A 25,546-nucleotide genomic window follows, 5' to 3' on the forward strand; every position below is an offset into this window, starting at 1 on the left:
AGGGGCTGGAGAGATGGCTCAGCAGTTAAGAGCACTGATTGCTCTTCCAGTAGACCTGAGTTCAATTCTCAGCAACCACATGGTAGCTCATAAGCAGCTGTAGCTCCAGGTCTTAGGGATCCAATGCTCTCCCACAGACATATATTCAGGCAAAACATCAATGAGCATAAAATAAAAATATATAGATCATAAATAAATATCCTGAGAGAGAGATAGGAGAGATAAGAGAGAGGGGGAAAGAGAGAGAGAGAGAGAGAGAGAGAGAGGGAGATGGAGAGGGAGAGAGAGAGAGAGAGAGAGAGAGAGAGAGAGAGAGAGAGAGAGAGAGAGAGAGAGAGAGAGAGAGAGAGAAGAGAGAGAGGAAAGGAAGAAAGAAGGAAAGAGGGACTGGCGAGATGGCTCAGCAGGTAAGAACATTGACTGCTCTTCCAAAGGTCCATGAGTTCAAATCCCAGCAACCACCCATAATGAGATCTGACACCTTCCTCTGGTGCGTCTGAAGACAGCTACAGTGTACTTATGTATAATAATAAATAAATCTTTTAAAAAAAAAAAAAAAGGAAGGAATGAAAGAAGCAAGCAAGCAAGCAAGAAAATGCCCTACAGTGAGATTTGGGGGGGAGGGGGAGTCGAGACAGGGTTTCTCTGTATAGCCCTGGCTGGCCTTGAACTCAGAAATCCGCCTGCCTCTGCCTCCCGAGTGCTAGGATTAAAGGCGTGCGCCACCATGCCCAGCTTACAGTGGGATGTTGTGGAAGCATTTTCTCAATTGAGGTTCCCTCCTTTCAGACCCCTTTCTTTTGCTTGTGTCATGGTGACATGTAGCCGGCCAGAACCCACACGCTACACAGATATAGTTTGCTTTCACTGCCTGGAGTGAAACTTTTTAAAATTTCAATCTATGGTTGGTTGGCCTATGGTGTAGACCTTACAGATCAATAGTCAACCCCATATTATTGTTCAGGGTTGCAGATTTGGGGTGATGTTTGCTATCTGTAGACAAGTGCTCTACACCTGAACTAGGTTTCCAGCCCTCGGATAGCGATTGACTGTGTCACTGGACTAGATCCCACTGGTCCAGATAATTTGGTTGGGCTATTCTCCAGTTCTCCAAGAAGCTTTGCATAAAGAACCTAAATAAACTCATGGATAAAGTAAACATCTCAGTATTGCATAGCATCCCGCAAGAGCTGAAGGAGGCAGGGCGGAGAGGAGGGAGGGCCTTTTCATCTGACAGACAGCCTGTCTTCCACTGATCACCAGGAGTCAGGAAGTCCTGTTGGATAGCTTTCACTCCCCTTGTGTAGAAGCAATGGAAGAGCAAATACCTTGAAGTGCAGATATTGAGGAGAAGGAAAAACAGGGCTGTGCATCCCATGGTGATTGACAGGCTCAGCCGTCTGCCCAGGAAATTGATGCCCAGGATGTTTAAAGGGTTCACTAAAAAGCAAAGAGCAAACACAAGTGGTGACATCTTGGGGCAAACGGGTCTCCATAGACACCAACCGGGACCCCGCCTGTCATTTCATGAGGAAGCAGCTACCATCGTAAACCCAGGCACACTGTCATGGAATCTGATGTACGTCTCCAGTGTACTTTTTCCTTGTGGGTCCATGAGTAACAAATAGTGGTATATACATAAAGGCTTGTTTTTCTTTTCTTTTCTTTTCCTTTTTTTTTTTTCTTTTTCCGATACAAGGTCTCTTTCCATAGTCATGACTGTCCCAGAAATCATATAAACCAGGTTGGTCTCAAACTCACCTACCTCTGCCTCCCAAGCACTGGAACTAAAAGTATATGTCACCGCATCTAGCTTTATTTTATTTTACTTTTCTGCTTAATCTACCATAAACGTCTTTTGTAAACTACCATTTTGCTAGAACTAAATGCCATGTACCGTTGTCCATCAAACTCAAGTCTCCACTGATTTTTCTGTTTTTTGAGACAGGGTTTCACTGTGTTGGCTTGTGCCATGACACTTGGCTCCGGGCTCTAAAATTTTTTGAGATAGGGTCTCATATCACTGTCTTCAAACTCAGCCAAGGATGACCTTGAATTTCTGGTCCTATTATATCCAGTCCCCAAGTAATGGGATTACAGGCGCACACCACTACACCTAGCTCATGGGGATTTTGTGCATGTAGGTAGGCAAACATTCAAGCAACTCGGCTACACACTGGATAGCCACACTGCTTTCATGGTCCATCATTTTGCTGGTAAAAATAAAACAGTGCTGCCAATTGAATCTAGTTGTAAGATTTCCCCATTTTAGCCGGCGTTAATGGTGCACTCTTTTAATCCCAGTACACAGGAGGCAGAGACAGGTGGATCTCTGTGATTTAGAGGCCTGCTTGGTCTACAGAGTGAGTTCCGGGACAGACAAAGCTACAAATAGAGAAAAACCCTGTCTTAAACACACACACACACATACACACACACACACACACACACACACACACACACACACACACACACACANAGAGAGAGAGAGAGAGAGAGAGAGAGAGAGAGAGAGAGAGAGATCCCCACTTTTACAGCAAGGCAGTCACTGCATGTTCTTTCTGATATGGGGTTCCTAGCTCCAAATGATACATAACCTGAAGGAACTGCAGAATACAGGAAAGTGGAAAAGAACTATTGCGGGGAGAGAAGGGAGAACAGTAGAGATCTGAGGGGGAAATGAGAAAACAGGGTGGGGCATGTTGAGGCTAGAGAGATAGCTCAGCAGTTAAGAGCACTCGTTGATCTAACAGAGAATGGCCTGGATTCTATTCCCAGCACCCACCCCCATGGCGGCTCACGACCACCCATAACTCCATCCAGCTGCAGAAGATCAGACCACCCTCTTTTTATCTATGAGGGCCCCATGCATGCACATGGTACAAATACATACGGGCAAGCAAAATAGCCATACACATAAAATAAAGTTTAAACAAAAACTATAAAAATAAAATAATTAGGGAGGTGAAAAGAGGTAAATATGGGAGGAGGGAAGCCAGTAAAATAACAGGGAGATTATCTGAGAACCTCATAAGAAAAGCTACCTAGAAATTGTCTAGAATACATGTAAGTCAGTGAATACATATACATATGTAATTTAAATGGATTTTTCCCATCTAAACTGACAATACTCCCCCAAGAGCCAAAGACTATCTAACAAAACCCATGACCAGGCATGATCTCTTTGGAGTTGTTGGGCAGGAACCTACCAAAAGACAAAACAAAACAAAACAACCACCACAAAACTATCAAATCATACAAAACAGATCAGATTGTACAAAAATCAGATCATACAAAACATTATGGGATACATTGTTGCTCGTGGCTGCTTCCCAGAGGTGGAAGGTAAGTCCTTCCTGCTGAAGACACTATGCACGTCAGACACAGAACCTAGAGGACCCGAGCTGGATCTGACCTGAAATCCTCCTTCCTGGAGACTAGTTTCGTGACACCAGAAGGCACCACACAAGCTTCCAAAGGAAGGAAGCAGCCAACCGTCCTATGATGCCTCTGAACACCACAATGACCAGCCAGGCGCAATGACCCTGACTGTGCATGCACACCTTGGCACTAACCAGAAGCTGTCATCTCATTGGATGTAAGGCCCACTCAACAGGAGGGAAATCGCTCCTGGAACTGGGAACCTACCCAGCTCTCCAGGACTGGCCAAGCCACGGATCTTCATGGAGAGAAGGCCCTACAACCGCCATTTCACTGAGCCAGCATAATCGCTAATATAAATATTTATTCTTATACCCACAGATAAGCATAGTCTTCCCCCCTCATCAGGGAAACTTCTCTGCAACTACTGAAAACCACAACCAATCAAACTCCAGAGTTGTGGAGCCCAGTCCCAGTGGATACATCTTCAAAACACTCCTGCATCTAAAGCTCAGGGAACATTGTGGAAGAGGGACGCAAAGATTGTAAGAGCTGGGGGGAGAGGGGAGAGGAAGTTTGCTGTAAGTAAATAAATAACCAACAAACCAAAAAAAGAAAGAAAGAAAGAAAGAAAGAAAGAAAGAAAGAAAGAAAGAAAGAAAGAAAGAAAGAAAGAAAGAAAGAAAAAGCAGAGGCTATGAATTTGAGAGTGGGGTTTATGGGAAGGAAAGGGATTTACACTATGATCTCAAAAACTGGACCTTTTTGTATGAGACCAGGTCTCACTATTCACATAGCCCTGACTAGTCTGGAACTCACTATGTAGATCAGGCTGGCCTAAAACTTACATAAGTCTTCTGGCCTCTACCCCCTGAGCGTTGGGATTAAAGGTGTATGCCACCACTCTAGATGAAAAATGTATCTTGGAATTGATAGAGTGGAATACTTCAAAGCTTTGCTCTTTAGGCCCGCCTCCCCACAACAATCCAAACCCAGGATGTAGCAGTGTGATCTGAAGACCTGAGGAGTTCTGCTGGGCGGGAGCCTGGCCAGGGAGGTCACACTTCTCTTAGACCCTGAGCTGCAGGAACCCTGCCTGAAACTGGGCAGGTACACGGGCAATCAATCTTACAAGCGATTTCCCCGAGGGTGCTGATGATCATGGTCCTGTAGTCAGAGGGAGCAAACATGTGGCAATAGCAGGGACTCAGACCCTCCCCTGAGTCGCCTGTGGTCTCCACCACCTCTGGTTCTGATTCCGACTTTGAACCGCAGACCAGATCCCGCTCAAGCAACTCAGCGCTGGCCAGGATGACCCCGTAATAGGCAAAAGAAATTCCCAGCCTGGAAGTATAAAAAGGCTATCATTAGCAAAAGCCTAGGGGACAAAAAGAACTGTGGCAGGCAGGGATAATAAGGGAGGTGTCTACGTGGAAGGCATATTGAAACAGAAAACAGCCTATACTGTACAGCATCCACAGTGCCTGAAGATGCCTCTGGAGAAACGTGCATGCATTTCCGTTGGACGTAAACTTTGAACTACAATTACCAATTCCTACCATGTATGTGGTTTTAACACTAATAGAGACCCTTGGACAGGATCCCAAGTCATCTGTTCCCATTTGAACAGCAGGCAGCTGTGCGTAGAATGTTCCAGCTACTACGCAAACTTGCAAACCCTTGGTACAGGCAGTCTCTTTAAAGATCTATTTTTATTTTATGTGTTTTGCCTGCATACTTGTATGTGCACCATGAGCATTCTGTGCCCTTGGAGGCCAGGAGGGGACGTTAGATCTCCTAGAGCTGGAGTTAAATGACTGTGAGTCACCACGTGGGTGCTAGGAACTGAACTGGGGTTCTCTGCATGAGTAGCAACTGTACTTAACTGGTGAGACATCACTCCAGTCCGGTGGACTTTTTCAATATTGCTGTTCTTATCCATTATCGAGTTTACGAAAACTTGTAGGGTTTTAATTTGTATTTTCTTGGTGACTTTAAGGTTGTGCATGTCTTGACATGGGCTTCAGGTTCTCAGTTTGGGTGATACACCTAGTGAAGCCTTTTGTCTATTTTGAAACTCAGTTGTTGGGGCTGGAGAGATGGCTCAGTGGCTAAGATGGTTTGCTGCCCTTCCTATGGAGACAAACTTGAGTTCCCGGTACCCATGTTGAACGGCTCACTCCCATATGTTACTATATGTTACCCTCTTCCGGCATCCTCTGCCAACCACACACAGGTGAAGTACAGAGAAATACACACATAAACATAAATTTACATAAGAAAAATCTTAAATTTGATCTCCTATCTTAACTTGTTGAAAGACAATTGCATATATATAGATATAGATATATAGATATAATTTGTATCTTATATTCTTATTATATACTGTATTATACACACATATATCTAAAAATGTGATATATATTTCAAATTTCTTCTCTTAGTTGATAGCTTGCCATTTAGGTTTCTTGTTATATTATGTGGCACAGAGACACTACATTTTTGTTTGTTTGAGACAGGGTCTTGTGTACCCTAGGCTAGCTTCAAACTGGTAGCAGAAGATGACCTTGAACCTTGGTCCCCCTGTCTCACTTTCCAAGTGCTGACATTATAGGACCACCAAGCCCAACTCCAGAGATGCTAATTTAATGTAGTAAAAGCCATCAGTCTTTCCTGTGTATTAAGTGTCTTTTGAGTCCTACTTGGAATCCTTTGCTTACTTAAGGTTAAGGCTGCACAGTAGAGAGACCCTCCAAAGGCTGTTCCACCGTCATCCATGAACTCAAAGGGTCAGTCTCTGTTGTAGGGTAGACCGAGAGCCCAGACTACAGAAGGCCAGGAGGTAAGCATGGACAGCTGTGGGAAGAGCTGGGAACACTGTAGAATATTAAGGTTTCTTCTCTCTTTTTATAGTTTTATTATTTGGGGGGTGGGGTGGGGTGGGGTGGGGTGAGCGGTATTAGAAAGACAAGACATTGCAGGAGAAGCTATTTGATCTTCCGTATGCATTTCTCCAGTGCCCCTGAAAGTGGATTTACAGTAGTCCCCTTATCCATAAACCATAGAGGGTTCATTCTAAGACCTTCAGTGAACACCACAGATCACACCATGATGCCTTACATGAAAGTCCTATATAGACTAACAAAACAATATGTAATATGCCATAATAAAAATTCTATGTGCATGTGGTCTGTCTGTTGAAGAAGCCAAAACAAGTGTGATCTTTGGACTCTGGTTAACAATGGAAACAGAACTCATGAGAGACAAAGTAAAAAAAAAAAAAGAAAGAAAAGAAAAGAAAAGAAAAGAAAAGAAAAGAAAAGAAAAGAAAAGAAAAGAAAAGAAAGGAAAGGAAAGGAAAAGAAAAAAAAGGTATATTTGTAGACTACTCTACTTGAGGGGTATCCTACAAATACCTGTTTGGGTTTTTGTTTCTTTGGTTGGTTGGTGGGTGGGTGGGTGGGTTGGGTTAGGTTGGGTTGGTTTTGGATTTTCAAGACAGGGTTCCTCTGTGTTGCCCTGTCTGTCCAGGAATTCACTATGTAGCCCGGGCTGACCCTGGACTCGCAGATCCACCTGCCTCTGCCTCCTGAGTGCTGCAATTAAAGGCGTGCGCCACCACACTTAGCATACCTGTTTATTTATCTTTTGCCTTGCAGTAATTATGTCCTTACCATATGATCCAGATCTGTAATGTGGTCCGAAGGTATTTAGAATCTAGTAGGTCTGCAAATCTTCCTCTTTTCTCCTAGGAAAACGCACAGGAGGTCAGACCACACACAGAGAGCTAAGGACATACTTCTCTGAGGTTATTGATCGGACAGAGAGAGAGTTGCACTGGACTACGGTGGGGTGAGATCATCCCTGTGTGGCTCAGTGAGGAGGCCCTTTCCCCACCAAATCCAAAAGACTGATGTGTTAAAAACCAGGCCTGGGGTCTGGAGGACAACTCCTTGGTTCAGAGCCCCGTGCAAAGGACCAATCGGATCCCAGCACCCATGGGGCAGCTCAGAACCATTCCTTACTCCAGCTTCATGGTCTCCAAAACCCTCTTTTGGCCTCTGGGGGCACTGCCTGCATGTGGAGTGTAGCTATACATGCAGGCAAAACACCTAAACACCATATATATACCACCTGGCCCTGCTTAGTGGATCTGGTCACTGAGAATTAACTTGATAATGTGTGCTCTGCTTAGCTGACAGATTAATCTACAGAAGTATTCAGAACTAGAGGGTGTTTGGAAACTGATGAGAACTTTCAGAGGTAGGGCCCATTTGGTAACTATTTGATTCTCAGCTACTACGAGGTGAGCAGCTCTGCTCTGACATGCCCTTCTGCCAGGATGCTGTGCCGTCACAGGCAGAGAAGCAATGAAGCCTGCTGGGTACTGGCTGTGACCTCTGAGGCTGAGTCAAATGCGACCTTTCTCTTCTTAAGGAGGTCAATGTCTCAGTTACTGTTCTGCTGATATAACAAACATCATGACCAGGTGACTTACAGAAGGAAGCTTTTAACTGCTCTTATGGTTTCAGAGGGTCAGAACTCCGTGACTGACATCCATGCAAGTGCAGGGACTCATTCCAGCATGGCTCCTCCCTAGTACTAGCCTTCTCTGAGCCTTCAGGATGAAGCTGCTAAGGCTGTACTGCCCATAGCGCCAAGCACTATGGACACAAGTATCAACTTTGCAACCAAATCTTCCACATGTGACCAGCTTGCTTGGATTTAAAGAAACCTTCCTTCTATTCTAGTCTAAAGAGTAAATCCTTTGACCAAACTACTAATTTCCTATCTCCCAAGTTGCCTATAAGGGAGGCAGTATTTTAATTTCTTTAAAAGGGGAAGGGGTGACTAGAGAGATGGCTCCGACATTAAGAGTGATTATTGTTTTTCCGGAGGGCTGGAGTGTGGATCCCAGCACCATGTTGGATGGTTCACAACGGCCTTAACTCCAGCTCCAGGAGATCCAATATCATCTTCTGGCCTCTACTAGCATCTGCACAGTTCACATGTTCACACACACACACACACACACACACACACACACACACACACGCACCTTTAAAACACAGAAGAGGGGCTCTCAAGATGGCTCAGCGGGTAAAGGTGCTTGCTTGCTACCAGGCGTGATGACCTAAGTTCAATTTCCAGAACACACAACGTAGAAGGGAACTGACAGCCACAGATTGTTCTCTGGCCTTCCCATGCATGCTGTGGCATGTACATCTGCACCCATACCCACAAACATACACACAAATAAATAGACATTATAAAGATGCTTCAAGTAATAAAAGTAACCCAGGAACAGAATATATGATCATATCCTAGTACGCAGCAAGATGGTTGAGAAGTTTTTGAAGAAAACTGTTAGGCTTTATGGAAATACCTCCTCAAAATGAGACAAAGCCAATATAAGAAAATAAAATTAAAAATCAAAAATCTTTTATATTATAAGCTGTGAATGCAAATGACATGATTAGCTCTGCAAAGTAAGAGGCTACATTTGTGTTTTATCGATAGAAAGATTAAGTCAGGTAATTAATCAGAATTACAGGGCAGTATGGCAGAGGAGAGGTGAACTGAGTCCCATCTCTAATCTGCTTGTCCTAGGCCATCCCTCTGCCTCCAGGAGCCAGACTAGAGAGCACGGGTTCCCTTCCGTCTGGACTACCAGTGAAGGAGGACCCAGGTGCGAACTCACCAGGATCGGTTCCACGAGCCGTCCCTCTGGCATGACTGAGCGGTTCATCTTGGCAATGCTCTCCAGGGTGTCCAGTGCAGCCTGGGTGTTCCCAGTGGAGACATTGAAGCGAGCAGATTCAGGGATAAACTGGGCACAGATGACAAGGAGCATCAGAGTCTATGGAACTCTTTACAGGTTCCATCGACTATAAAGGGTGCTGTGGTCCCTACTCCATGCCTTACTCAGTCCTGGCGGTCCCCACCCCCATGGGAGGGCTGGCAAGCTTAAAGGAACACAGCATATCAAGCATTCTCTGATGAATTTGTGCTGACTCAGAAATCTGCCTCTAGGGAGAGAGATCTAGAGAACAAGATATACTGGACTAAAACCAAAGGACTAACTTTAGATATCTGAATACAATATAGATTTTTATTTAATTTTTCTAAACAGATACATCAATTATATAATGGGAGGTATTAGATTCTGGGCTTGAGAGCAACTCACATACAACAAATTCTAGGCTGAACCTAGGGCCTTCAGAACATCCACTGATGGGATGTAGTTGGCTCAGAGAGCCATGAAGTCTTAGTCTACAACCGCAGAGACCAGGGTCTTCCCACGGGAAGTAACAGGCCTGAGAGCCACTGGCCCCAGAGCCCCTGAGGGGTCTAGATGTGAATCTTGGGGATGGTGGGTACACACTGGGGATTAACCCCAAGGCCTCCTCCAAGCAAGGTAAGCAGTAAACCCCTGAGCCACACCCCAAGCCCCCCGGACCAGGGAGGGGTGAGGGGTGACTCTGAGCAACAGATCTGAGGAGACTAAGCCTCTGAGCCTGTACAGAGGAGAGAAGGGAGAGTGGCCCTGAGACCAGCCATGGGAATGTGTGGAAGGTGGAGGTCAGGATTTTGCTTAGTGTGAAAGAGGAAAGGCTTGGGAGGTGGTTACCAACTCTTAAAGGCGGGGAGGTTACCAACTCTTAAAGGCGGGGAGTGTCCCTGTGGAGACCTGAACTGGATCGAAATTTGAAATAAATGACCACCTAGGGGCCTTCTCTTCCTCAATTCTCTCTTTCTGCTCCCTTCTTCCCTCCTCTCTCTTCTCCTCCCCTGCCTTTTCCTTCCTTTTCTTTCTTATGTATTCCAGGATGGCTTCAAATGCCTATGTAGTTAAGGATGCCCTTGAACTTCTGAGCTACCTGCCCGTCTCCCGAGTACTAAGATTACAGCAAGCACGCGTTACCACACCCAGTTTACACTGTGCAAATGGACAAACCCAGGGCAGCTTCAAGAATGCTAGATAAGTACTCAGCCAACTAAGATACACACAGCTCCCATAACTGAAGTTACTACAACCCCAAGGGATCGGACACACTCTCATGCACATACTCACATACAAACACACATGGTCACATACATAATTAAAAATGAAAGTAAGTCTGGTTTTAAAGGAGGCAAAAAAAAAAAAATGTGGAGAAGAGAGGTCCGTGGCCCAGCAGAAGGGTAACATAGAGGTAGTTTCAAAAGCATCACCTTGAAGGCCATGATGAGGATGATGCCAGGGATGGAGGCGATGCGGATGAGCCAACGCCACCCAATGGTGGGGATGACCACAGAGGCCATGCTGATGATGAGCAGGGAGCCAGCAAGCCAGAAAACCTGGGGAGAAAGACCGGAAACATGACTGTTCCTTCGGTCCTGCCTCTGACATTTCCCCCTCTGTGGAGCCTTGGAGCAGATCCTTTTGCATAGTTTGTGAGTGAGGTGGGACTTCTGAGGGGTGACAATCAGGTCGTACTTCCAGGATGGCTCCTCTGATCTGAGGAGTTGATAACTCTGCTCCATGGCTCAGTTTGTTTTTCTATAAATTGTTGGCTGTACTTTAGCTACAGAAAACCCATCAGCGATTTCACTAAAGTTTAAAACAAACAAACAAAAAAAACCATCTAATACTCTAGAGGTTTCAACACTGAATTTTTTTTTTTTTTTTTTTTTTTACTGGCACAGATAATGCAGTTCCCACATCATGAGGAAGCACAAGGGGGTGGTGGGGTGGGAAAGAGCTTTGCTCCCAGCTCTCTGAAGGCATTTTCTTTCTCAGGATGTGATGTAATTTATTTACTCTACGCTCCTTTAGACACAGGCAGCAAGGAAGTATTTTGTTCCTTTTTCCAAAAACAGTCCATAGAATATGTAATGCTGTATAGTTTGTTTTTGTTTTATGTTTACAAATTTGATAGCAAGTACTATGGGCCCTGTTGGTCAAGAGTTATTAATAGAAGCATCCCCATTAACCTGGGCAATCCTACGCATTTAAGATGAAAAAAGATAATGCTCACCCCATCTAACAGAGATAGAAAGAGGGGAGCATTTTAGAAGACCCCTTAGGGGGCCAATTGATGGGTGCCTTTTAACAATATTTATTTTTGTGTGTATATGTGTTTTACCTGCATATGTTTGTGTACAATATGTTGTGATCAGGGAGGCCTGTAGTGTCAGATTCCCTAGAACTGGAGTCACAGATGGTTGTAAGCTGTCAAGTGAGTGCTGTCAAGTGACTATCAGTGCTCTTAACCACTGAGCCATCTCTCCAGCCCCAAGGGAGGATTATTTTATAAACGATAATTTCACCAAAAATAGATTATTTCAGATAGTGTTAGAGCTATAAAGAAAATAGAATAACGTATGGAGAATGACTTGGATGACAAGGGACAACTTTTCTGAAATAGATAAAGCTGCTGTATAAGAGTGAGTGATAGTTGATGTGGCATTGGGGTGGATCTCAGCACTAACAGGGAAAAGACTTTTTAATGTATTTGGCACACATTTCTGAAGGTGAAGGTGACAAGCTTGGTTAACTAACACTTGGATGATGGTCCATGTGTTGGGGATGAGCCAGCAGAGTCCAGAAATTAAGTAGGGAGAGGGGATTAAGTAGAGTAAGTCCACAGTGGCTCCTACATTTAAGCTCCGATGGCAGAAGGTGAGCTGCTTGCTTTGACCTGGAAGAGAAACACGAATGTCACAGGTCTCGAGGGAAAGTGAAGAGGCAAGTTCTAAGAAAGCTGCACGTGGAAGTTTGAAGAAAATGTCCCCATAGGTCCATAGGGAGTGGTACTATTAGGAGGTGTGGCACCATTGAAGTAGGTATGGCTTTGTTGGAGGAGGTGTGCCACTAGAAGATGGGTTTTGAGGTCTCAGAAGCTCAAGCAAGTCTTTCTTCCTGCTCCCTCCTGACTTAGATGTAGATCTCTCAGCTCCTTCTCCAGCACCATGTCTGCCTGCAAGCTGACATGCTTCCTCCCATGATAGTAATGGACTGAAACTCTGAAACTATAAGCCAGCCCCAATTAACTCTTTCCCTTTATAAGAGGTGCCATGGTTATGGTGTCTTTTCACAGCAACAAAACCCTAAGACAGAAGTTGGTACCAAGGACTGGAGTTTTGATGTGATAGGTTAGACCATGCTTTTTGTTTGGAGGGATGTGGACTTTGGGAAAGCCATGGAATGTTTTCAGTGGGGCTCAATGGGCCATCCTAGTAGGAACATGGAAGACAGAGGTGTTGAAGGTGTCAAATTGTTGAGGCCTGGCTCAAGAGGTTTCAGAGGAGAAGAATGTCAGTATGCAGCCTAGAGACTGTTCTTGTGATGTTTTGGTGAAGAACGTGGCCCTTGTCTGAAAAATCTGTCCGCAACTAAGTTAAAGAGTTTCTGGATTGATTGTGTTGGCAAAGGAAATCTCAAGACAGCCTAATATCAATTTTGTTGTGTGGTTATCAATAATGAAAAGAAACAAGCTGAACAAGGAAAAGTACAAAGTGTACAGTTTGAGGAGAAAATGGGTACCAGGAAGTGGGATGGAGCTAAATCCTATGTTCAAGGAGATGACCAGATTAAAGAAAAGTCTAATATTAGAAATAAAGGGAGAGGAGACTTGAGAGCAAGATCCCACCCATCTAAGCTTCCAACTTGTGAAAAGGAATTGAAGAACAGTTTAGGTCCTGGCGTAGTGGTACACATCTTTAATCCTAGCACTCAGAAGGCAGAGGCTGGCAGATCTCTAAGTTTGAGACCAACCTGGTCTACAGAGTTCCAGAATAGCCAAGTTTAGGCAGCAAAGGGAGCCATCAAAAACATAAAGCTGGTGAAGCCCCAATTAAATGGGGCTTATAAAAGTTATAAGCCTTATAAGTGTCGCTGTGATCATGGTGTCTCTTCACAGCAATAAAATCCTGACACTGCATTTTAGGACTCATTAAGATATTCTAGTGACTCTCAGGTAAATGGCTACCAGCTCTCAATTCAGGGAGGTATTCTTGGTTTTCTGTTGTTTTGTTTTTTGTTTTGTTTTGTTTTTTGAGACAGGGTTTCTCTGTATAACCCTGGCTGTCCTGGAACTCACTTTGTAGACCAGGCTGGCCTCGAACTCAGAAATCCGCCTGCCTCTGCCTCCTGAGTGCTGGGATTAAAGGCGTGCGCCACCACTGCCCAGCTATTCTTGGTTTTTTAATAAATATTTTAGGAGACAGTAAGAAGAAACATAGGTAGAGCTGTCCATCCCTTTCTGCACGATTCATATCCATGAATTCTACATCTATGGCTTCCATCAATTGCACATGGAGGGTATTAAAAAACAAAACAAGTCTGTGCTGGACAACTGTATGCCTACAAAACATTGATTAGATAACTCATATGTAAATGATTGAAAGTATACATTATCTGGGGGGTATATGAAACATGACACCAATTTCTATAAGGAACTTGAGCCTCCACAGATTTTCGTATCCTCCAGAATCCAAGAACCAATCTACCATGGATACAAAGGGATGTCTACATACAGGTAGCCACTGGAGTTGACTATATGACCCAAGGAGACATAGACAAGATGGGGGCATTGAGGATGCCTGTCACAGTACTAGACAGACAGATGGCTTAGTATTGAAGCATAAAGTACAGACACTATGAATAAAATGCATTCCTGATCATAAAACACTGAAGACGAGGGCTAGAGAAATGGCTCAGTGGTTAAGAGCGCTGACTGTTCTTCCAGAGGTCCTGAGTTCAATTCCCAGCAACCACATGGTGGCTCACAGCCATCTGTAATGGGATCTGATGCCCTCTTCTGGTGTGTCTGAAGACAGCTACAGTGTAGTCACATACATAAAATAAGTCTTTAAAAAAAAAAAAAACAAAAAACAAAAACAAGGGCTGGGCGGTGGTGGCACACACCTTTAATCCCAGCACTTAGGAGGAAGAGGCAGGCAGATTTCTGAGTTCGAGGCCAGCCTGGTCTACACAGTGAGTTCCAGGACAGCCAGGACTTCACAGAGAAACCCTGATTGGACCTCAGGCATTAGACATGCTTCATGTCCATTAGTTGGTTCCAAGGTCAATCAACTGTTTGAGTGCTTGATTGGAAGAAAGGCAGTCCTGTTCCTTCAGAAGCACGAGGCTCCAAGGAGTTCCCACTTCACCTTACCTGAGACAAGGGCAGCATGTAGCCTCGGTATTTTGTGGGCAAAAATTCAGTCTTTATGATTAACCTGCACAGGAAACAGAGAAACACGGTCATTCTGTTTTTAGAAAACCAAGCAACTTTCCTTTAAATGATCACAAGTTTTCCCCTCAATAAAGACATTATAAGCATAAGGGGGAGGGGAGGCTTTAGAGATGGCTCAGCAGTTAAGAGCACTTGTGGTTCCTGCATAGGACCTGAGATTGGGTCTCAGAACCACATTGGTACTCATAACCATCCTTAATTCTAGTTCCAAGGTATCTGACACCCTTTTCTATCCTCAGAGGGCACCAGGCACTCACAGGATACACATGCATACATTTGTGCATGCATACATGCATACATACATACAAATGTATGTACATACATACATGCTGCAAAGCATTCACACACATAAATCTAAAAAGTGTTTTAACTAAAAAGGAACTCATTGTATATGAAGCTATAATCGTTACAGTGACTTTCCACTTCCGGTGAGACATGAACTTTCAACTGCCCCTCACTGGTCACTTTGCCACCACGGTCATTTTAAACAGGGACATTAGTCCTTCTGCTTCGGCCAAGAAATGCTTTGGGAAACAGCTTCGTCAAATTGAATCACCTTTTTGATGTAAAACACACTTAAGAAATAAAAATATACCCAAAGAGAGGCAAAGAATGTTCACTGAGTACAGTCACAGTGCAGTTGTGGTTCCTGCATGGGACCGAATGGTTCCTAATGAAGCTCGGAGTGACTTGTAAATAGAAGAAACAGATTGAGGGCCCAGCAATTTTACATGATTTCTGTTAGCATTATTAGCCAGAGCTGGGTCTTCCTCCTTCTCTCCCTCCCTTCCTTCCTTCCTTCTTAAGTATTGATTGGGCTCCTTCTCCAAGGAGATTTTTAAGCTCTTTCAGCATCTACTCTTATCTGGCTCTCAGCTCAGACACTTAACTAACGCCCCAGGGAAAAACACTTCTGTTTCCAACACAGTAAGGCAATGCCAGGTGCTTTCACATCTCCTGTCGAGATTGAAGGAGAACATGCCTCAAGTCACCCCAGAGGGAATAGCCTGAGGGGTTCTGTAGATTGCTAGATGGCCCCATAAGGGGAACATTAACACAGCAACTCACATCCAAACACTGAGACCCTGCACAGTCACCTTAGCAGCAGGAGACAGGTTGGCAGGAAACAACCACATTCATTTACGCCTACTTCAGGATTTTCCCCTCTGCTTTGCAAACTCTTTCTGGTATGGTTTTTTTATTATTATTATTCTTTTTTTTTAATCCACATTTTTTCAAATATTTTATTTTATTTTATTTTTAAGTGTGTGTGTGTGTTCATGTGCATGTGAGTGTATGTGGTTTGCAGGTTCCCAAGGACACCAGAGGCATCAAATTTCCCCTGCAGCTGATTTGAATTTGGGCGTCTCTGCGAGAGTGGTAAGTACCCTTAACCCCTGAGCCATTTCTTTAGTCGGGTGTAGTTTTAATCTATGCGGCAATGGCACTTTGTAATGGATGGTCGCTCCTGAGTGTTACAAGGGCTTGTATTTGGCCCCAGAGTAAGCTGTCCCTTATCTCCTTTGAAGTAAGAGGGGTTGGCAGGGGACAACAGGAAGGGATAGGAAGAGTGCCACAAAACAGTGTAGAGGAAAAAGCTTAAATCCCGCATGCCTTGACCTACTTTCCAAACCAAGACCTTGACAGGACTAACATGACTTACTTAACCACTTCTGCCACTGAGCTACAGGACTAACATGAGCTTCGCCTTCTTAGTCATGAGCGTGCACGTTCTGTCTGCCTGTATGTGAATCTGTGCCCCCCCCAACTCTCTCTCTGTGAATGTGTGCATGTGTGTCTGTCTCTCTCTTTGTCTCTATGTCTGTCTGTGACTGTGTGCATGTATGTATGTCTCTGTCTCTGTGTGCATGTGTGTGTGTGTGTGCTTTGTCTACCTGTATATAAATCTGTGTGTCCCCCACACTCTATGTGTGAATGTTTACATGTGTGTGTATGTCTCTTTCTATGTGTGTGTCTGTGACTGTATGCATGTATGTCTCTCTGTCTCTCTATCTGTGTGTGTGTGTGTGTGTGTGTGTATGTGTGCGTGTTTGCCCACATTTTCTAGTGCACTCGTGCACATGTAGGCATCAACATTTCTCCCCCAAAGACCCTGGAGCAAGACTTACCCTTGTGCATGGCCAGACACTCCACAGCCTACCATCGTCCGCAGAAAGACAAACCAGATGTAGGAGGGGGAGAAAGAGGTCAGTAAGGAGAAGTAGGCTCCCCACAGGAATGAGAGCAGCAAAATCTGAAGCAAGGAAAGAACACTTGTTACTGGACCTGCCTGGGGAATGAAAGGATCTCGGACACCTCCAGAGGTGGGTGCTTCCTCCGTGGGACATCAGAGCCACAGCACCTGCTGGTCTCTCATAGTCTCCACTGACACACTCCGGGCCATTCCCTGTCTGAAAGACCCTTTACTGTGCCTAGCATGTCCACCCTCAGAGGTAACACAAAACAAAGCACTGTCCTCCCTCCTCCCAGAGCTGTTAGGAGCAAAAGGAGACCCTGTGTTGGAAAAAGTACACGAAGCAAACTTGAAGCATTGCCTTTTCTTATTTACAAGAATAACAAGTATGAACTAAAGTTCCCAAGAACACCACAGCTATGCTGATGATTTTACAGAACTGGTTGGCTGCTGAGAACTGTAACTTCAGAAAGCTGGACTACTGAATATCCAAAGCCAAATTATCTTAGGATATCCTTAGCTCTCTCGATAAACACTTTTCACCCACCTCTGTGTCAGATCCAACATCCTAGTGATTGTAAGGTAAAACCTTTAGATTACATTAACTTAATTAGCTTTCACTGTCTCCAAACTAAAAAAATGTCATCAGATAACATCTGGGCCCTATAGCAGAGATTCCCCTGCTTTGCTTACACCACCAATCTAGTGTCCCCAGCAGGTATATTTGCTATTAAATAGCAAGACCAAGTTGGAACATTGTCTTAGTTAGGGTTCCTATTGCTTCAATGAAACACCATGACCAAAGAAAATTGGGGAAGGGTTTGTCTTATTCTTCCACATCAGTATTCACCATCTAAGGAAGTCAGAACAGGAACCCAAACAGGGCAGAAACCTGGAGGCAGGAGCTGATGCAGATGCCGTGGAGGGATGCTGCTAACTGGCTTGCTCAGTCTGCTCTCTTATAGAATCCAGGACCACTAACCTGTTGATGGCACCACCCACAATGGGCCAGGCCCTCTCATCCACCACTAATCAAGATAACTCCCTACAGGTTCACCTTCAGCTGGATCTTATGGAAGCATTTTCTCAACTGAGGCTCCTTCCTCTCTGATGACTCTAGCTTGTGTCAAGTTGACATAAAAGTAGCCAGCACAAATGTGGTATTTGGGATAACCTGAATCGGTGTCCCTGCTGGTCACAGTCACTTGTGTTTGGCTCCTGAATATGCTATCTCTTATCCTCTTTGAGGTGAGAGGAACTGACATGGGGCTAGTCCATGGAAGAGAAGCAATAGGGAGAGTGTCCCAAAAGGGGGTTGTGGGGTGTATGCAATCCTACATGCAGGTCCTACCTACCTTCCAGCGGCCATATCTGTCAGCCAGGAGACCAAAAAGGATGCTGGATACCATGTAGCCAAAAAACACCATCTAGAATCAGGGTGAAAAAAAAAAAAAACAATGTTCTAAGCAGAATACACCAGTAAACTGTGTGTTTGCTACATTAAGCAAATAGCCACCCCAAGTAAAATTAGACTGCAGATAGGATTCTCAAAGCATCCCAGATCTCAGGGAGCACAGGCAGGCTCCTGAGGTCAGTGTCTACACTTCTTTTACAAACATACCGTACCGACATGCCCCGGGTGGAAATGGGTCCACAGAGCGGGAAACTGTTTCCCTTCTCCCAGACACTGGCTTCAGCTGTGCCCAGACCAAAGCTGTGACTTCCCATTGTCATTCAAGATCTGGTCATGCCTGTTATGCCTTCCTTATTCCAACACAAGCTGCTGCCACCAGAGCAGCCTGTCTTTGTCCTTCTCAAAGGCTGGGGCTAGGGCTCAGTTAGTAGGTTGCTTGCTTAGCACACATAAAGCCTGGGTTCTATACCCAGCTCCACATAAAATCAGGCATGAGGCTTCGTGTCTAACCCTGGCACTCTGGAGGTAGAAGCAAGAGGGTCCGAAATTAAAGGTCATCCTTGGGTGCATAGTATATTGGAGGCAGCTTGGGCTGCGTGGATGCAGAGAATCGTAGACTCAGCCTGGTCTAGCTGCCTTGACAGGCACTGGTCATAGGTTTCTCAGGTTAAAATCCTGACTTCTGGGGCACTGTGTGTCTTTCAGTTCCTGAGAAACCAGGGCACTCCCTGGGGCAGTGGAACATTCGGGTCATCTGTGTAGCTCTGCCTTCCCTAGAAATCAGCAAAGCACACAGAAGCTTGGCTGGGTAATTAATTAATTAGTCATTAGTCTTACATACCCTGTATAACTTGTGAACAACACTGTATCCTGGCAACTACAACTGTATTCTGTTTCTGATAAGCATATAAAAAGTCTGATTGCTTGCAATAAACTTGTCCCAGCCTCAGTCTTGCTGAGAGCCTTCCAAGCCAGGCCTGGTTTTCATTCCCACCAACCGTATTAGGAGACTTGGTTCAGTATGTAAGCGCTGGCTGGTGCTTAGGCATAGAGACTCTATCTCCATAAACAAAAAATACACAAAATCTCTGAACTGTAAACCCTGAGGTGGAGAAGCCTTGTTTTCCTCTCTTGTCTAACACTTCACTCTGCCCTGGCTCTATGTGCACCTGTGCACTTAGCACCTACTTCTGCCTTCCAGACAATTGCTTTCCCCTCAGGAAGCCTCCTGGCTGCTGCCTCCAGGAAGAGAGAGGCAGATGCCAGCTCTGCTCCCAGCACCCTTTTCCTTTCCTTCCTCTCCTGCTTCCTGATGCGCCCCACCCCCACCCCTGCTGTCATGTCCCATATATTCTGTTATCTTTGGTTTTCATCTTCCCTGACCCTCCCTAGACATCTCCTCCCCCACCCCCCGTTCCTCATCTTAGCTTCGTGGCACATATCTGCCCTAAACACGTATTTAAAACTTAGAAGTTGAGACTCACGTGTGAGAGGAAACATGTGGTGGTTGACTTTCTGAGTCTGGGGTACTTGCTTTAACAGAATGATTTGCAGTTCCATACATTTCCATACCATGTCATGACTTTTTTTCCCTTACGGCTGGTTAAAGTTCTACTTTGTAAACGCACCACATTTTCTTGTGCGTTCATCCACTGGTGGGACCTCTAGGATGACTCCATCTCTAGCCAGTGTGCACAGGGCAGCAGTCATAGCCGTGCAAGCGTCTCTGCGGCTGGACCAAGAGTATTTTAAGAATATCCCCTGGAGCAGTATGGCCGGGTCATGCAATAGCTCTCATCTTAGTGTTTTTGAGAAGCCTGCTGCATATTGATTTCCATGGAGGCTACATCAGTCTCAACGGTGAATTAGGGCTCCCCTCCCCCACAGCCTTGCCAAAATTTGTGGTCACTGTGACTATGGTGATAGGAAATCTTGAAGTCATTTTAATTTTCATTTCTCTGATGGCTAAGGAGGCTGAATAGTTTAAATGTCTATTGGCTGTTTAAATTTCTTCTTTGGAGAACTGTTCATACCATATACCACATCAATGATTTAATGGGAAATTTGGGTTCTTGGTGTGTTTTTCCCCCCAGTTCTTTACATGTTTTTTGGTATTGGCCTCCTGTCTGAGCTGACAGCGATTTTTCTCCCTTTCTGTAGGCTGCCTCTGCACTCTGCTTCTTTGGCTGGCTTTTTAATTTCACATAATCCCACTGGTCAACTGGGGTCATTTCCTGTGTTATTGGAGTCTTTCAGAAGGTCCTTGCCTATCCCTGTGTCTTGAAGGTTTCTTCCTGTTTCCCTCTGGCAGTTACAGTGTTTCGGGTTTTATATTAAGGCCTCTGATCCATTTTGAATTGATTTTTGTGCAAGGCAAGATGTAGTTCTAATTTCATTCTTCGTGTGTGTATACTCAGTTTTCCCAGCCGCCTTTGCAGATAGGCTATATGCTCTCCCACAGGTGTTTTTGACACCTTTCTCAAAACCTGCAAGGCCATGGCCATGGGGTTTATGTCTGGGTCAACTGCTGTATGCCCTCGATCTGCATGTGTATTTGGGCCAGCACTGCTCTATGTTTGTCATTATGCCTCCGTAATGTCATTTGAAATCAGGGACCTGCATTAATCCCTCTGCTTACGGTTGCTTTGACCATGAGGGATCTTCTGTGTTTACACATTAATACTAGGATTGTTTCTTTTTAGTTCTTCAAAAAGTATCATTGGAATTTTGATGGGGATTGGAAAGGATCTTCAGGCTGCCCTGACCAATACAGCCACTTTCAGAGTGTTAATTCTATCAATCCATGAACTTGGAGTCTTCCCACTTTCTGGTATAGTCTTTGCTTTTTTTTTTTTTTTTTTTTTAATTTAACCTGGGCTCTACTTTCTGGGACAGAAACTTGACTGTGTTAGCCCCAAAGCCTGCATTTCTGTAAGATTGCACAGCAACAGGACACTTCACAGCTCCTTTGCACTCTTCCCTGTGGAACTCTGACCTCTTATTTAATCTCAAATAGGATTCTGCCAAGTATAGTGGCACACCTGTAATCCCAGCACCCGGAGACTGAATGGGGGTGGGGTGGGGCATACAAATGAAAAGCCTGAGCTGTGTCGTGAGATCCCCAGTCAGTCACAAAGCAACTTTCTGACTTCAGCGCTACCCACTCTTCTGCTTTTCTTCAGAAAAGGACAGATGTCCTGCTATGACTGGACACACATCTGGACCCTCAGCCTTCCATCCTCCAAGACGTGGAAAGAAGCAGGACTTGAACTTGTCTTAGGGTCTTACTGCTGTGAACAGACACCATGACGAAGGCAACATTATAAGGACAATATTCAATTGGGGTTGGCTTACAGGTTCAGAGGTTCAATCCATTATCATCAAGTCATTACCATGACTTACAGGCAGCTAGGATGAGGATCTTAAAGCCCATGCCCACAGTGACATACCTACTCCAACAAGGCCACACCTTCAAATAGTGCCACTCTCTGGGCTGAGCATATACAAACCATAACAGAACGTACTACACATTAAGTAAGAGGTTACAGAGAAGTTCTTAGGGAACTTCTTAGGGAGAGTGGAGGTCCATCACAGATTCAAGTTCAGAGGAAGGCTGTGAGTGGAAAAGTGACCATTTGTCCTCACTATCCTACCAAACAAGGGTCTCTACTCTGTCCATATCCTTGCAAGGTAGAAAGGTATGGAGGTTTGAATAGGTATGACATTGCCCACCACCACCATGGACTCATGTTTTTGAATGCTTGGCCCATAGGGAGTGACACTATTGGGAGGTGTGGCCTTAGTGGAGTAGGTGTAGCCTTATTGGAGGAAGTGTGTCACTGTAAAGGTAGGCTTTGAGGTCTTATATATGCTCAAGCTATACTCAGTGTGACAGTCTCCTTCTGTTGTCTTCGGATCAAGATGTAGAACTCTCAACTGCTCCATCACTAAGTCTGCCTGCACACTGCTATGCTTCCCACCATAATGGTAATGGACCAAGCCTCTGACACTGTAAGCAAGCCCCAGCTAAATGTTTTCCTTTATAAGAGTTACTGTGGCAATGGTGTATCTTTACACCAATAAGACTCTAACTAAGGCAAATGTGTGTGTGTGTGTGTGTGTGTGTGTGTGTGTGCACCAGGGAATGGGGGGATCAACAAGAAAGCATCTAGAGTTTTCCATAGCCACTTTCAGACATTAACCAGAATCCGTCAAAGTTTCTGCCACCTGCCTGTTACAGGTCACCACCTTCCTGACTCCCAGACAGTTCTCTCAGTCTGGCCATGTCCTGGAATGTCATTCATGTTAGGTACGGTCTTTATTAAAATCAGATTTAAAAACAAGCTGTACAGACTGGTTTTGTGTGTTAACTCAACACAGCTGGAATTATCACAGAATAAGGAACCTCCCTTGAGGAAATGTCTCCATGAGATCCTGCTGTAAGGCATTTTCTCAATTAGTGATCAAGGGTGGGACGGCCCATTGAGGGTGGTGCCATCCTTGGGCTGGTAGTCTTGGGTTCTATAAGAAAGCAAGCTGAGCAAGCCAGAGGAAGCAAGCTAGTAAGTAACATCCCTCCATGAACTCTGCATCAGCTCCTGCTTCCTGACCTGCTTGAGTTCCAGTCCTGACTTCCTTTGGTGATGAACAGCAGTGTGGAAAGTGTAAGCTGAATAAACAAACCCTTTCCTCCCCAACTTGGTTCTTGGTCATGATGTTTTGTCCAGGAATAGAAACCCTGACTAAGACATAAGCTAACTCCTTTCTCATTACCCTGTGCTTCTCTAGAACTCGTAGGCTGATGTCATTGCCTCAGTAATTCCAGAACACACAGTCTCACCTCCGGGCACTGCCATTCACCACCACACACTGCCTCACTGGTATTCGGCCCATCAGCCATACTTCCTCAGATTTCTTGGAGCACCCAATCATAGCCCTCTTTAATCCCTTCAGTGGCTGCTCACATCCAGGACATGGCCTCACATTTTCAATAGGTCCTCTTTGCATACTAGCCAAACCATGTGCCAGATAGGAAGCATACTTTAATATCTGTTTTGTAAGAAACATAATGACTATGAAGTACAAATCCTTTATGTAAAGTTGCTTCTTGTTACATAGACTGGGAATCTGAAAACTACAACACATTCTGTGTCAAATGTTTTTTTTCAGGGAGGGCTTAATGCTTTGGTGGATGTTGAGTGGAGATCAGCTGGAGGGCTAGGGAGGAGGGGCTGGGGCTGTGATTGACGGCAGTGCATGGAGATGAGACTGTTCTAGAATTATTGAGGATATAATATCAGCTAGGAATGCTTGGCTACTCACAGTTACTCAGTAGACTAAAAGAGAAAGAGAGAAAGGCGTTGGATGCTGACTGCATAGGGCTGGAAACCCACGCACGTTGGAGGCCAGCACCGCCCATCACAGGTTAGGGTTGGCTGTGAGCTCTCAGAGCTCTAGAAAGAAAGATGGACACTCATGCTGTTCATTCACAAGGCACAGGCAGCAAGTACTCACCGTGGTGACAAACGCCACCTGCCAGTTCTCCAGCTGCCATTCACAGCGGATAACAGGAGACACAACTGCTATTAACATGATCTCCATGGCTTCCACAACCTGAAAGAGAAGGAGGACCCAAAGCCACATCTATACACCAGCTCACCTCACCTCCACACAAGCATGTCACCCTCCTAGTCCCAATGTCCTCTTTCCCCTAGGTTAGCCATTCTCAACCTGGGGGTTGAACAATCCATTTACAGGGGTCACCTAAGATCACCAGAAAACACAAATATTTATCTTTTGATTCATAACAGTAGCAAAACTACAGTTATAAAACAGCAATGAAAATAATTTAATGGTGGGGAGGGGGTGTCACCACACCATGAGGAACTGTATTAAAAAGGTCACAGCATTAGATGGTTGGGAACCACTCCCCTAGATGAAGGGGGACACAGTAGAGGCAGTCACAGTAGTATTCAACTGTGATCCCACCAGGCAGGAGCATCCTGGGTTTGAGATCAGCGCTGGCTGACTCTAAGACCCCGAATCACGAAACCCAAAGCAGAAGAAAAGGAAAACAGACACCTGTAGGCCACCCTTAGCTTTCATGGATGTCAGGTCATAGTTTGCACAACTTGAGAGCATCCCTAAAGACTGAGAGCACATATTCCCTTGTGATCTTGCTGGCCCGTGCACTCGCTCAGTTACACTGACTGAGGGGCCAGGCACTTAGCTAACGAGTGAGCCCGGCTAGCATATTATTCGGACGGTAGGACACACCTTTCCAAATGGGGTTTTAAAATAGCTTCTCGCATCAGGAAGCTGGGATCTCAAGAAGACTGAAAGGTTCCTGAAGGCTGAAACAGTAATGCAACAGACACAGGTTCAGAGCTCATAAGCAGGACAGCGTCTCCCACGCACAGGGCCCAGCATGAGCTACTGAGTGTTTCAAGAAGAGAATGGATAGTGTTCTAGCTTGCTTCCCGGTGTGATGAACACCATGACCAAAAGCAACCAGGGGAAGAAAAGGTTTATTTAACATACAGACTACAGTCCACCATAGAGAGAAGCCAGGGTGTAGTAGAGAATTAGCTAAACCACACTGTGCTCCTGGTTGCAAGCACACACCCACCCAAGAGTTATCTGGATTCACTAATGAAACACACACACACACACACACACACACACACATCAGTTAATTTTAAATATGCCTTGACTAGCTCAAAGGCTGGGCAGTTCTAATTCTCCGCCCAGCTAGCATACATTTTCCTCCAGTACCCCTCGCTCAAAACCTTCTAAATCTGTGTTTTATCTCCGCCGCCCTATTACCTTCTGGGCAGCCCCTCCTATAGGGCTGCTTTCCCTGTCCACCTACATTCTGAATGAGTTTTCTTCTGCAGCTCTAAATCCATCTCCCTCTGAGACACGGTGATCTCTCTCCCCGTCCTTTCTCCCAGGTCCTAGCCCACACAAATCTAAAGGTCCCACCTCAGTCTACCTACCTAGCCATTGGCCATTGGTTCTTTATTGATCAATCAAAAACCAATTGGGGACAAGGGCCTTCAGTGTTTGGACACACAGTGTCTTAGTCAAGGTTTCTATTACTGGACAAAACATCATGACCAAGAACCAAGTAGGGGAGGAAAGGGTTTATTCAGCTTACACTTCCACATTGCTGTTCATCACCAAAGGATGTCAGGACTGGAACTCAAGCAGGTCAGAAAGCAGGAGCTGATGCAGAGGCCATGGAGGGATGTTCTTTCCTGACTTGCCTCCTCTGGTTTGCTCAGCCTGCTCTCTTATAGAACCCAAGACTAC

General features: G+C 45.0%; 1 protein-coding gene across 1 annotated transcript in view; it reads right to left on the reverse strand.

Moving 5' to 3' along the window:
- The window catches only part of Svopl (SVOP like), a 54,234-nt gene that overhangs the window by 26,823 nt on the left and 1,865 nt on the right, over positions 1-25,546 (reverse strand). The window contains exons 3-11 of the mRNA XM_029534917.1: positions 23,747-23,845; positions 18,174-18,245; positions 16,754-16,878; positions 14,544-14,607; positions 10,597-10,722; positions 9,083-9,211; positions 7,056-7,129; positions 4,514-4,725; positions 1,329-1,440 (exon numbers count right to left, since the gene is read on the reverse strand). Of these exons, the coding sequence (XP_029390777.1) occupies positions 1,329-1,440; positions 4,514-4,725; positions 7,056-7,129; positions 9,083-9,211; positions 10,597-10,722; positions 14,544-14,607; positions 16,754-16,878; positions 18,174-18,245; positions 23,747-23,845 (1,013 nt within the window). The remainder of the gene's footprint in view (positions 1-1,328; positions 1,441-4,513; positions 4,726-7,055; positions 7,130-9,082; positions 9,212-10,596; positions 10,723-14,543; positions 14,608-16,753; positions 16,879-18,173; positions 18,246-23,746; positions 23,846-25,546) is intronic.

Source organism: Mus pahari, chromosome 2, assembly GCF_900095145.1.
Source record: "Mus pahari chromosome 2, PAHARI_EIJ_v1.1, whole genome shotgun sequence".
NCBI classification, from domain to species: Eukaryota; Metazoa; Chordata; class Mammalia; order Rodentia; family Muridae; genus Mus; species Mus pahari.